At 40.8% G+C, this 13,901-nt stretch overlaps 1 protein-coding gene across 1 annotated transcript; it reads right to left on the minus strand.

Moving 5' to 3' along the window:
* Window positions 1-456: 456 nt before the first annotated feature.
* xpnpep2 (X-prolyl aminopeptidase (aminopeptidase P) 2, membrane-bound) lies at window positions 457-13,184 on the minus strand. Its single transcript, XM_073487085.1, has 21 exons — window positions 13,012-13,184; window positions 12,271-12,323; window positions 11,895-12,005; window positions 11,736-11,799; window positions 10,879-10,983; window positions 9,206-9,292; window positions 8,892-9,035; window positions 8,199-8,300; window positions 7,284-7,365; window positions 6,924-7,125; window positions 5,485-5,574; window positions 5,032-5,141; window positions 4,832-4,909; window positions 4,095-4,166; window positions 3,939-3,999; window positions 3,658-3,727; window positions 3,180-3,284; window positions 2,639-2,698; window positions 2,455-2,531; window positions 2,237-2,326; window positions 457-951 (listed from the first exon to the last, which is right to left on the minus strand). Exons 1-21 carry the CDS (start codon window positions 13,058-13,060, stop codon window positions 751-753), a joined length of 2,013 nt encoding a protein of 670 aa, XP_073343186.1. The 5' UTR covers window positions 13,061-13,184; the 3' UTR covers window positions 457-750.
* Between the last annotated feature and the right edge of the window lie 717 nt (window positions 13,185-13,901).

The following is a 13,901-nucleotide window of genomic DNA, read 5'->3' on the forward strand; positions in this document are numbered from 1 at the left end:
GTGTATAGTAACAGTCGCTTAGTGGTGGTGAAGATAAAGTCACGTGACTGCAGTGTAGTCTGTTTATAGCCCAACATTAGCTTTTTACTTCTAGCAATTTAATTTACGCTTTGAAAATCACAAAAGTGGTGTTCATCTGTGAAGAAAACGTGCAAGTATCATAATAATCCCAAATCCAATTCAATAATCTCATTAACTTTTTGTTGGGGGAACCAGGACGGTGCTAATTTAAGGGTTTGCCTGCAAAAAACATCTCTACACCACTCTGTGGAGTCTTCTACCAACACCAGTGCAATGACAATGATTGTTTTTAGGAGTGGGTCCCTGTTTTATTCGCATACATGAATGTAAATGATGAGGATTTCAAAAACAATAATAATAAATAATAAAAAATCTATCGATCTATCTATCTTCAAGTTGAGAAATCATCAGCTGAATGAGTCCACGCCTTTGTTTGAAATAGTGTTACTTTAATAAAATAAAAATTATATTAGCTGGTCATACAAATGTCCAGATTTAAAAAAACAAACAAAAAAACTAAAACATCAAAAATCACACAGCAGATCATTTTTAAACTTTAAACACCACAATATCAGCCGTTAAATCATTAACAAATATATCCTTTAATTAAAAAAATGCTAAATCTGCAGTGCGTCCATCAACGTGGTTTAGCTGCTCAGTAGAGACTGCATAGGAGTAACGTTAGTGTGCAAGTCTGCCGTGAATGGAGTGCAAGAGAGACGAAGACGCTCAGAAGATGTTTTGGAGGAGAGCGATGGACAGAGCGATGAGGGTCATCGAGGAGGAACAGACAGACGCAGACGATCCAGACTCCATGAAGGGCTCCGTGTGTTTGAGCATCCAGGCCTTCTCCTCATGCAGCCCCTGTCTGTCCAGCTCAGGACCCATCAGCCTCCGGATGGTCTCGTAGTAATTATCCAGCCACTGAAGCTGGAGGAGAAAAGACCGATATCAAAGAATGTAATAAACGAGTGTGAAGACATGTAATAAACAATTATCTCAACAAGTATCTTTAATATTCCAGATAAAGTGGATGAACTTTATTCCAAATTAGGAGTAAAGGGATAATTTAGGTTTGAGATCAAATACGGTGTTCGACAGGCATCAGTACTCGGACCACTAATGTTTTTTTTTTTTTGTTTTGTTCTGTGTGTACGCTCTGCCACTTGGTCACATCTTCAGGAAATCTGAGGATGATCATTTCTATGTTGCTGTGTTGTTTACGGAAAGGTGCTATTTATAAGAAAAGTTGATCTTTGAGTCTTTCCCAACTCGTGAAATAATGACACTCTGGGTTTCAACTTCAACTTTTCTCACAAAAAGCTCCTTTTGAAGTGATAACAAACAGTGTTATTATCGTTGGCACCGCTGTGGCAAAGACAACTGGATCGTTTCCTCTTCTCCGCAGAGTCGCAACCCCCAAAAACACAGTTTTATTCATCCATTTAGTCTATAATAAAGAAGTGAAAGCAGATAAAAATAGACCTGACTGGATCAGCAAACAAAAGAGCATAGTAAAACTGAGGCGTAAAGGGAACCAGTCCAAACGCTGGTGGTTTCATTATTCTATACCCATTACGTTGTGCAATCAACCAGCTTGTCTATTGCCAGTTTAAGTAAAAGTATCAATACATACATGTAAAAATACTCCATTAAATAAAAAGTCCTGCATCCAAATAAGTATTTTTTTTTTAGCTAAACATAAAACTACTTTATAGCAGAAAACTGGCTCCTATGACTATTATTATATTTGCATTATCAATATGAACAAAACAGTGTTTTTTATCACAGCTTGTCGAGGTGAAGATTGATGACGCTACAGAGATATCTTTCCTTTTCCCTTCAGAATAAAGAAACAGAGAAGTTGATTTCACACGTGGTTTTGTTTTCTTGAACAATGTTTTGATCTCTGAGCTGCAGAAGCGTGTCGGCCTGAAGAGTTGAGGGGGATTTTAAGAGGAAACCAGCGCTCTTCAAGCAGGAAAACAAACGACTCGGTTGATAACACACGCTCTTAAATGGAAAGGTATTTACAAATTAAAACAGGAAACTGATCATATCTTTGGGGAACTCAACTTGCTTGTTACTGGGCAGTCTTTAGTGCCTCCCTTTTAACGAAAAATGATGATGAATTTCCAGTAACCTTCTAAATACACAGTATTTATACAGTCATCTTAACAAGAAGGCGATTATGGTGTCAAATAGTATTTCTTACCTGTTCTGAGCTGAGGAGAGACGTGTCGATCAGCTTTCTATCATATGGAACCAGCGACACAATGTCAAAGGTCACGTAGTTATGACCATACTGAGGGAGAGAAAACACATTTACAAAGAAGTTACTTTTTATCATTTCATAGAATAAAAGCAGGAAATCATTGACATGATTCTAGATGATCAATAAATCTCTTCTTTGGTCAGCCACTCTGTAACTACCTTTGTTTGTACAGGTACAATCACGGCAACGTCCTCGATCCGGATCCCAAAGTCGTTATCCTTGTAATATCCAGGTTCTTCGAGAAAAAAACAGAGTCAGTTTAGTTTTTTCCACATTTATTTCGTTAAAAATGATCAGAATGTTATCTGTCGTGGATTTATATTGAACAAGACAGATTCTCACCTATAGACGTGAACATGCCTGACCTGAAGGGAATGTTGTTGGTCTGAAAGCCAACTGGCCCTGGAAAAATATCACAATATTACATCATTAAAATACAGATTATAAACATATATAGAGTTAATCAGAGTGTAACAAACCAATATTGTTTAATCAGGATTAAAGTGACTTCACTGATCACAGACGTCTCCCTCTGGCTAGTTTTCAGCCGCTTTTGTTCGAGGGCGTTTGGTCACATTACAAGTGGCCGCATTGCAAAATTAATTGTGTGCTCAAACATGCAAATTGCTTTGCCAGCTTATTAATTTTATCACTCCCACTTGCTGTATTAGCACCACAGTGGGATGAAGTTCAATTTGATGTAAAACTGCTTCTAGTGCATTATAATCATGATGTTTTTGGACATCACGGGTCATTAAAATTTGTCTTTTAATTAATGTTTTACAGGATGGTTTGATGATTTAAAATAGTGGAAGATTAAGATGATCAATTTCACACTGGGGCTGTTAACTTTTTAAAAACAGAAAATAAAGAGAGAACATACACTCATGAACTCCAAAGTAGTTTCCAACACCGTGACCTGTGCCGTGGCCATAGTTCAGGCCCACCTGCCACAACGCCCGGCGGCCCAGCATCTCCATGTTTGCGCCTGAAGATAAAAAACAGCCAGACAGAGAGCCTGAAACAAACATCCTGCTGCAGATACATAACTGTAGTTCATCCACACAAAATGCTCACAAAGAGGAGAAACAGGGGTCTCTAGTGGTGAAACTAAGAAAGGTTTTAGGGTAGAATCATTTAAATCTCATTTTTTAATCTTTTTTAAAAAATGTAATGTAGTAATGTAATCAAGGAGTCACTAATTAATCAAATAAAACAAAAGCATTGTTAGAAAAATCAACACGTAGGCCCCTCGAAAGCTGCTCGACATTACTTTATCCAGTGTTTTTTGTAAGATAATCCAAAGGATGTGTTGGATTTAGGAGCCGTTACTCTACATGCATGAAGTTTTTCATCCTCACCTCTCGTCCCTGAGGGAAAGATGGTTCGAGATATCTCAATGTTTCCCATGAGCACTCGAGTGAAGGCCTCCTGTGAAGCGAGACATAACGACAGGGAAATTGCTTTTTAATGGAATATTTTGGATTATGTGGCATAATCAAAGATTTCTGCAAAGACTTTACAGCCATAAGACGAACAGAGGCAGAGATGAGATGAAGAAAGTGTGCATGATTAGCGATCCGTTGTCCCTTCATATCCCTTCAAACATTCACACTTTCAGGATAACATCTCAAGTTATTACCCGTTGCATGTCTGTTGGGGTTCCCCAGTGAACAGTCCGAGTGATGTCAGTGGTCCCGTCTCTGATAGTAAGTGAGAGACACGATGAGTCATTTCAGTATGCGAGAGACGTGAAGTGAAACTGGAGACTGAGTGAGCAGGATGTGTTTTTACTCACAGATACTGGCCACCAGAGTCCACCAAGTACATCTCATCAACTGTCAACCTCCGGCTCGACTCTTCTGTTGGGCTGCAACGCAGAAAAACAGGAAACACTGGCAGCGCTGCAGGTGTGGTGCAGTGAAAGGACAATACCTGTGTTTTTACACAGATTTACTAAAACTTCATGCTGACCTTTTTCTGAAGCATGTCTTATATTTGTAGACTGACTTTATTTTAAATCTCTCAAGTACTTTTTGGAAGTTTTTTTGTTTGTTGCCGTTATATAGTGTCCAGCGTAGAGCTAACAAGAAATGAGTGGTGAGATTTTTTGACAATAAGAGAAATGTAGTTAATCGCCAGCCTGATCTGTTAAAAGCTCTTTTTTGCAGTGTCTGTGTTACGCCTTTTGTTTGTGGACATGAACACAATGATTGTCAGCAGTCGACTCTCAAATCTCAGACGTCTGAGCATCTTTGAACACACAAAAAAAAGGGAGAGGAAAAGAAAGAAAGAAAGAAAGAAGAGGTTTTTTGTTTTGTTTGTTTTATTGTTTGCTTATGGTTGAGTCACGTTAGCGCTCTCAGTGTTTGTATGCCGTTTTGATGTACTCAGAATGTCGTTATGTAAAGTGAATATATACCTTTTACTTTTTATAAATGCTCTGATGACACAATCATAAGAAAATGTAAAGAAATTGATTTAAAGGAAAAAGAAAGTGTCAGTAAGAAGAGGAAGAATCTGAGTAAATCTTACCTGTAGTGGGCGAGAGCAGCGTTGGGTCCACTTGCAGAGATGGTCTCAAAGCTTGGTCCTCTGCTGTCTTTCTGTTTGCTGTAGCAATGTTAAAATAAGCCGTGAAACTTTTGAACATTTCTGAGTTTTGACCTTCAGTGTCTGACCTTCTGTGCCTATTTTCTGACTCCTCCATCTTGTGTTTTTACGCGTGCACTCACCTGCGCATGTTATTGACGTACTCTGCAGCCGTCAGCTCCGTCTCCTTCCCCTCTGGCACTGCCTTCTCCAGCCACATCAGCAGCTGAATGACTGCGACCGCATCCCTCACCTAGACAGAGCCACAGAGACACGCTGACCTCAACAGCGCCAGACACACGGGCTGACAATTTGCACCGCATGTTACGATGCTGCTGCGGCATCTTTTGACAAGGTAATAAATGTATCAGGGTGTGTGTTCACTGAAGTGTTCAAGCTCTCCTGGAAAACAATTTATAAATGTCCCATCCGTCAGTCAGAAAGTGAAAACTGATTAATGAATTCACAGAATGATCATGGTCTCACGTAAATGTATTACAGACTCATATCTGATCCAGCTCAGCTTCATATATTACAACAAGTGCTTCTGCAGATGTTTGTGCTCATGTTTGCATGTCTATGTGAAGATGACGTACGTGAGCATCCCTCAAGATCCGCTGCTCAGTCTCGTCTTTCACAGCTTTAGTCGTCAACACAGGAGAGTAGGAGCTCGTCATTAGTTTTTCCTGCAACAAAACAACAATAAATAAAGTCCTGCAGACACAGAGCAACATTAGCAAACATTTGCAGAGGCGTTGTGACTAATATTCTCTCTCCTTTGAGCTCTGGTTTTGGTCTCCACCAACTCCTGAGGGAAATATGTGTTTCTTTCTAAATGCTCCACTATGATCACCAGCTAGTCGCTCACTGTGTCTACGAGCTGGTAATTGTTGAACAGGGAGAGTTCAGTGAGTTTATAAGAGCTTAAAACGAGAGCCCAATCACACATATATCAGAATCGGCGTATTTTGTACAACATGGGTCGATATCAAACAGAACATCATGTAGAAAAAGAGGCTTGGGGTAATTTCAAATTATTAAATTCCCAGTGAAGTTTACTGTTTCAGTGCACTGATGTCATTAAGGACATAAAAGTTTATTGTTAATCTGTTAAATATCCTGCGTCCGTTACATATCTTTGTCACAACTGAGGGATCATTTAAGAAATATGCATACATTGGCTGTTATATTGATGTAGAAATATATTTGTTTACTAGTATTGGCCCCAAGAATCGCATATCGGTGAGGCTCTACTTAAAACAGCTGCCTGCTGCATCTTGAAACACTGTTGATGAGAGCAGCCAGAAATACAGAAACAGTGTTGCGGGTTATAAAACTGAAGTTAGAGCATATTTAGTTTCTGCAATATTTCCATGTGAGAGGGAATATGTGGAGGGATTAAATCAAATCCTTCAGATGTGATGGATCACTCAGCGTGGGCGTAGCTCGGTGTATATTGGCGCAGAAGACCTCCTCGCAAACCTCCCTTAACCTGTATTGTTAGACCCGGCGGAGGAGGGTATGGGTGAAATGAACAAATTAGACCTTGATTACATTACGCATTATGTAACCGCCCCCATGTTCAAGATGAGTCATGAGAAAACAGAAACATTTTGATATAAAAATACTCACAAATGCTGTTTTTGACACAGCATTTATCGAGCAATAGCTGTACAGTTAGCACAGAAACACAAGATCAGGACTCGGAGAAACAGTATTTTTCATTTCTGAGATGCTCTGCAGCACTGAGGAGAAGTGGTGATAACCCTTTGTGAGTTCTTCACCACAAGTGACCTCTTTCACATTATGTTTGGTCTTTTGATCCGTTGTTTATGTAAAAGTATTGATTAGTGCATCTCTAAAAACTTGGATTTTGTCCACAAATCGCATCAAGAATATTCCTCTCGGAAGCAGCCAACAAGTGGTGACTCACTACAGCTGCTTCTGCATTTCATTAAAGATTACGAAATCAAATGAGGAAACTAACAAAGGAAAAATGATGCACTAAATAGAATTAAATAGATTATCTATATACCTCTGGTGTGATGAGCTCATAAAGGGCGTAGTTCGTGTACTCCGTGCCGATCCACACTTTAACGCCGGGCTGGGCCACGTACTTCTGCAGATGATCTCGGACAGTGTCGTAGCTTTTGAGCTGCACGCAGAGAGACCCGACACAGGAGGCGTTCAGGTACTGCTTCAGTTCCTCTGTCACTCTGTTTAGGTGGACAAACAGCCTGATAGGTGTGGAGATGGAAGAAGGGAAAGAACAAGAAGTGGCTTATATAAGAACAATGTTTCATGTCCTAGTATATGTGACGGGAGAGACATAAGAAAGAACATTTGAAAGGAATCCTGTATGCATGTTCACACATTTATTCCCCGATGGACTCACCAGATGTCATCCATTGTGAGCAGCGTGTAGGAGTAGAAGAAGGGATTGTATGGGATGTCACTGCCTCGCAGATTGAACAGCCCTGGAAATAAAAAATACACCCCCCCCCCCTCTGAATGTCAGCAACAGCGGCTCGCACATTCATTTACATCGTCGGCTAGATACACCTGAGCCAAGAAATCTAATATTTGTTTCAGACGTACGTGACTTTTTCTGTGTTTCTGTTATTGAAAACAGACCTGCTAATTCTGAAATCAGGAGTCAGGAAAGGTCTGCAGCCCAGGGGTCCTTGTGTGTGGATCAGAGGAGCTCTGAATAATTCTCTGTTCATTTGCATAGAGCTCAACCGAACTTCCAGAAATCAAATCACATAAATAGTTTGATTACTGCTGATAATAAAGGATAATAAACTCCAGTGTGCAGATCATAACTATCAACCTTTAGATAAATAAATACTGTTTATATCAGTCTGTTTGGCTGTTTAGACATCAAACGTTTTAGTCTAGCTGTCTGTCGTGTTAGATCGTTGAGGTTTTTCTGTTTATTACTACTGATGATTGAAGCATTTCTGTTGAAATATGTTTTGTATATTTTTGCATTTGCATCTTCTCTAAAAGCAAAACTGTACATAACTTGTTTCAAATCATCTGATATGTTTGTCTGTAGTTCTGCACATCTGAGTTAATTTTAAAACCTTTAATCAATTTAGTGGTGACGAGCTACAATAATCAGAATCTTCAGCTAGAATCTGCTGAATAAACGCAGCTGTAATGCACTTTTATGATGCTCATACTCGACTGCATTTTTCATTCAGGACTTGAATTCAGTGGTTCAATATTAGTTTTTCTACATCAGAGACATGATTTATTGAAACCTGTTTAAACAGCTTCGTGAACAAAGTCTTGAGTTACTTACAGGCTGTTTCATCCAGTGCTGATAGCAGAAGAGCTGTCGGTTCGTATGGATTGTCCCTCATCTGATTCCGTATGTGGTCCACTTTCATCTGCCACGTCCTTTCTGCAAACATGCGCATACAAATATAAATATAAAAATATGCTTTTATTGTGGTACTTCCTCCTAAGTGCAGGCACACGTCGGGGCTTTTCCAGTAAGTCTTTGTCATTACTGTCATCTGCAAACTGCTCATCACTTTATGGACTCAGACTGCCAAATATAATAACAAACTTTCACAGCCACAGTATGACGCAGCATTTATGCATTTAGACTTAAACCACAGTATGTGATGCTTTTTCCCCGATTGTAGTCAAATGTATAAACACACACACACACACACACTAATCACACAGCCCATTAGGATTATGATTGCTCTCCATTTGTTCCATTTGTCTTTTCTCCGACCATAAAGACTAATGAGGCCCGGGGGGCATCGAGACGACTTCCTCTTCTGGAGGTTTTTCCACTCTCAAAGTTTGATCTGTCAGCCGGCCATAAAAACATAAACAGGCTGTTTATGGCTGTGTTTGTGGAGCTGCTTATTGCTGCCTGTTTGCAGGTATTTATCAGTATATAGATAAAGGGCACCACACAGGCAGACGAGCAGACTGCAGTGTGCGTGTGTGCAGTACAGACACATGTAATGAAACTTACGTATGACTCTGTCGGGCAGGCGGGTGAGGGGATCCGACGGGATGGCCGGTTTTTCCGTCCACACTTGGTCGACCAGGTTAGCGGGGATGGACTTGAGGCTGCGGTTGCTTGAGTCCAGATTGATGTTGTAGTTCTCCTGCGTTTCTAATGGAGGAAATTGCAGATGATTCCACACACTGGAGCAAATCAATCACAAGTAAACAGTCTGTGTGGCATCTGGAGGCTCCATTAATAATTTTCCATCTTCTTGGGCGAGCAGTTTATTGATGTTAACCAGGACTGACAGTCAGGAGGGATGCAGAACAGACACTTACGGAGGGAGAAGAGGAAGGGATCAAAACCGATCTCGCCGCCTGGTGGAACCTCAGTGATGAGCCACTCCGCCACGCTGCTGATGGACACTGGAGAACATCACACATGACAGACTGTAGTCAAGTTATTATTGACTTTAGAGGATGTGACAGAATAAATACAGACTATCGGTGGGGAATACTCTCATTTGACTCATTGCAGTATTTTCAAAAATATGTGTTTTTCCTTCCAATTACCTGGTGTTAAATCAAATTAGCACAAATAACTAAACAGCTTGTCAGTTTCACTCATCTACTGTGAAAATGTTCAGTCAGTGTAATTATTACGTTTCAGAGAACATACTGTAAATACTTTCTGATAAAAAATTTGAAGGTTTAAAGCTGCAGAAACCTGTTATATCATCTTAGATCAATTAATTTATATATAATCATATTTACAAGCAGGCAAAAATCCCTTTCTGATACATATTCTGTAAAAGGATGCTACAAATGAGTGACGTCATAGACCACGTACCATATTAACATTTCTACAAAACGTGTCATATCACGCTCACATCACATGTTTATGACCTCACTTTCTTATCAGGAGGTGGAGGGAACGATGGAGTTACAGTCGAGAAGGCTGCTAAGCCCATGACCACAGTTCAAGACAGGTCAGTCATGCCATTACTGGATATTTCTGAAGAGACCTCGGCAAAGTTTTCAGCTGTGTTTGTGGTGACAAAAACAGGTATTTTAAGCCGAAACATGATCTTTTTCTAACCTTAACCAGATGGTGTTTGTGCCTTAACCTAACCAGAACATAAGCACTGCAAAGTCACAACATAAAAAAGAAAATTGAACCTAAATTCAACGATTTAAGTACAAAAAAATACAGAAAAACACAAACGAATACATAAATGCGGTAACTTTTATGACGATAACGATTAAAAGCTGGTGAAGATGCTAGTAATTCATGAAAAGTGAAAGCCAGTATAATAATATTTGAATCACACAGCGAGAATGCTTAAGCTAAAATAAACACTTAAAAGTTGCCCTCTCTTTCTGAACTAATGAAATGCCTTTATTTCAACACGTCATGTTAAACCTTAAAAACAAACTCGGGTGCGTTTCGGCATCAAGACTCCGTCAAGTCTACATGCAGTCTACATGTATCTCCATCCAAACAGCACCTCTAACAAACTGAACTTGAGTCTAGGAAGCACTCCTACCCTTTCATTTTTCTTCTAAAATGAACACTGTTGGCTCATTAAATAAAAACTTCATCATTATTGTGGTGTCCTTGGCGGTTAGGGCACCAGAACTGCAACATCATCACTTCATATCAGGCCTGCGATGCTGTTGCATGTTATATTTATCTCACCCCTAATTTCCTTCATCTCTCTATTGCAGCGTCGGTGTTGTCAAATTGGCGGTGCCAGCTGCAGCGGGGTTGAGCTGCCTTTGTCATGATGACAGGTGTCAAACAGGTTTATATAAAATAGTGTTTTTGCGAGACGAAGCCTGCAGTGACTTCAGTTTGTGCGTGAGCTATTTTTATCATGTAAATCCTGTAATAATAAGTGCTGTTATGTCAGGATATTTATAGCCTGGATCATGAAAACCACCAAGTGTCTGATCAGAATCCATGTGTCCTGTGTTGTCATGACAGATAATCACAATATGATCGCCCCTACCGTCTTTTTCCAGCTCCCAGTTGCAATCCATCTGTCTCTCAGCTTGAACCCAGTAGCGGCTGTCTGTCCACAGAGTGGCCTTGGTCTGAGTAACCACGGCGGTGCCTGGGGAGAGGCAGGACAGCAGCTGTGTTATGGAGAGGGCAGTGAATTACAAACAACTATAAATGTCAGAGGTGACTCAGAACAATGCGTGATGGGCCAGCTAATATGGAAATATGTATGTACGCGTGTAGGGAGAACCAGGAAGGTTAAGAAGAAAGCAACCCGGTGATGTGCGGTGGATACATAATCAGGGATAACATTATCATTCCACTGTAACCCTCACATTAGATACTAAAGCAGCAACAGCTGAGAAGATCCATGAATCTGATCCTCAATAGAGGCCCAGAAAATGTAACGTTTTCTTTATGAAGTTTGGCAAGTGGCTCCATGATTATGATTCTTAGTAGAGACACGTAAATTGTGACATTGCTTAATGGAGTTTGGCACAGGTTTGGCCTGGTGTAAACAACACTTTACTGAAATGTCATCTGTCTTCTTATCATTTTATCTGTGCAACAGCTGTGTACATAAATATGTCTGATCATTAATTCTGTTTATCATTGTTGCGTGAAAATAGATTTGACGGTCAAGTTACTCCATGAAGGAGAACAACAGCGAAGGAGAGGATGCGATGATGCAGCGAGAGAGAAAGCGATGTAACTAAATGAACGAGGAGCAGGCTGTATATGGTGAGGATGTGGGATGAAAGTAGAGGAGCTGCATGGCCGCGGCACTCAGACGTGGGGAGTTGAGTCACGGCGAGGAGGAGGGGGGCGAAGAAGAAAAGGGAGGAGGCAGGGGAAGGACTGTACCTGCGGAGCCTGTAAAGCCGGTCATGAAGGCCACCCTGTTGTCACGTGGTGCGATATACTCACTCTGACAGAGAAACAGAATAGGTTAGCATCTCACACCATCCTACACACACACACAAGATTTAAAAGCTGATGAATTAATTATGACAGCAGATGTACCAGGTGAGCGTCGGTGCCAGGGATAATGTAGGCAGAGATATTCAGGGGAAGCATTCGCTCTCGTAACTCCTGCAGCCGGAGAGTGGTATTTACTGCCGTGCTGGGGAGGTACTATAACACACAAAGCACAAAGGGAGACGGACCAGAGATGTGAAAAGTCGTCTGATTTAATTAAAACCTGAAGAACTGCTGATTCATCCCTTTCTGTATCTCCCACTGTAATCATTAACTGCAGAGCATGGGCAGTGATCATTAACTGTAGCTGTCATAACTCATGCAACATGTTCCATGATAGGAAAATACTGTTTCATGACTTCTTTGAGTTCAATTTTTATGACTTAATTTTTGCAATAAAATAAAATATGAATTATCTTACCGGTGGGGACAGAGAGCAGTTCCTCTCGGTTCCCTCAGCACCAACAGTGTTTCCTGAAATGAGAGGCGCAAGGTGACAAGAGACCTTGGAAAGTGACACTCAGCTGTGACCGAGCTGAGCTAGGTAAGCACATTTTCATTTCCCCGAGTAAGAGCTCCACATTTTGCAGAAGTGGGAACTTATCACGCTGAATCTTTTCAGACACAGCGACTGTCTGAGAATCAGTGAATCAGTGCAACTCAAGGCTGAGGATTTAAGAGAACAAAAACTCAATCCCAGTAAAGGACACTGGCTCAAACAAGACAGCTGTGCAAAGAAACCAAAGATATCACATTAACCACAACTTATCCACTAAAAGTAACGCAAGCAATCAAGAAAGTGTCAATCATTTTCATGCTCAGATATTATCTGTTAAACATTTTTTAAAAAAGGCAAGAGACTGAACTGTTATCTCCTTCTGAGACTAATTTTATGCAAAGAAATCCTGACGAGTAACAGAAAGAGAAGATGGCAATTTCTTCTGCCCCCTTTTGCAAGAAATGTCTGACACAATTAAACCGACTGCTTATATAATAACAAACTCTTCCATGTGATCTGTTTTTACATTTTACACCACTTCACAGCTTCTGTCAAGTGGTCTGTCAGTAGAAATATCGATCGTCACAGTCGCTCACACACAGAGGGCTGAGAGTTGACACTTAGAGACGGATCGGTTGAGGATAAAGAAGAACTTTTTTTTACCTGTCAGTGCAGCCAGAGACAGAGCCAACAGCCAGCCACAGGACGGCATCTTGGCACGAACAAATTGTCGTGGAGTAGCAGCAAAGCAGGTGCTCCGATGTGTGTATGCAGCGTATATGAGAAAGTGTGTGTGGGTGTCTGGTGAAGAAATTGTGTGTGGGTGTGTGCTTGTAAGTGTGTCCTCTCTCTCTCTCTCTCTCTCTCTGACTCTCTCTCTTCCTATCTCTCTCTCCTCCTCCTCCTCCTTCTCTGCCACCACTCACTATCTCCTCTCCCTGCAGACCTCTGATAGGAATCATGTGCGATGGCTTTGGGGGTGGCTCTTACTTCTCAGAAACGTTTCTTTTGCTTCCTGACCTAAAATATAGAGTGCCAAGCCACAATGACAACTCAGCTGTTGTCCCCCCCCCCCCTCCCCGAACACACACACGTCTCGCTGAGTTGCTCAATGTTTTGTTTCGTGATGCAACTCTGTGGCTGGGGGTTAGGAATTCCCACCGAGCTACACGGTCATCGAACAAATCTGGTTTTGATCAAGACAAACAGCCTGTTTTTATCTTAATTGTTTGGTCCAATAACCCGGGAGATACCAGCGCTGCAGTAGAGCATTCGTCATAAATGTGGATTTTCATGTTTCACACATGAATGCATGTATGTGCGTCTCCAGATCCAGAAAATTACAGTCAAATCCTTGTACTGAGATTACCAAAGTAAACATTTGTGCTTTCTGCATTTAAATCCTTAAATTCAAGCCAAATGTGTAATGTCACTTGGCTAAAAGAGAGAGGAAGCTTAATGTGGGCGGAGGGTGTGCGACCAGGACATTTATTACAGCAGGAATATGTTAGTTTGTCTCAAATTTGTCTGATGTAATTTCATGCCGTCTTAGT

The sequence above is a fragment of the Pagrus major genome, chromosome 18 (genome assembly GCF_040436345.1).
Source record: "Pagrus major chromosome 18, Pma_NU_1.0".
In the NCBI taxonomy this organism is placed as follows: domain Eukaryota; kingdom Metazoa; phylum Chordata; class Actinopteri; order Spariformes; family Sparidae; genus Pagrus; species Pagrus major.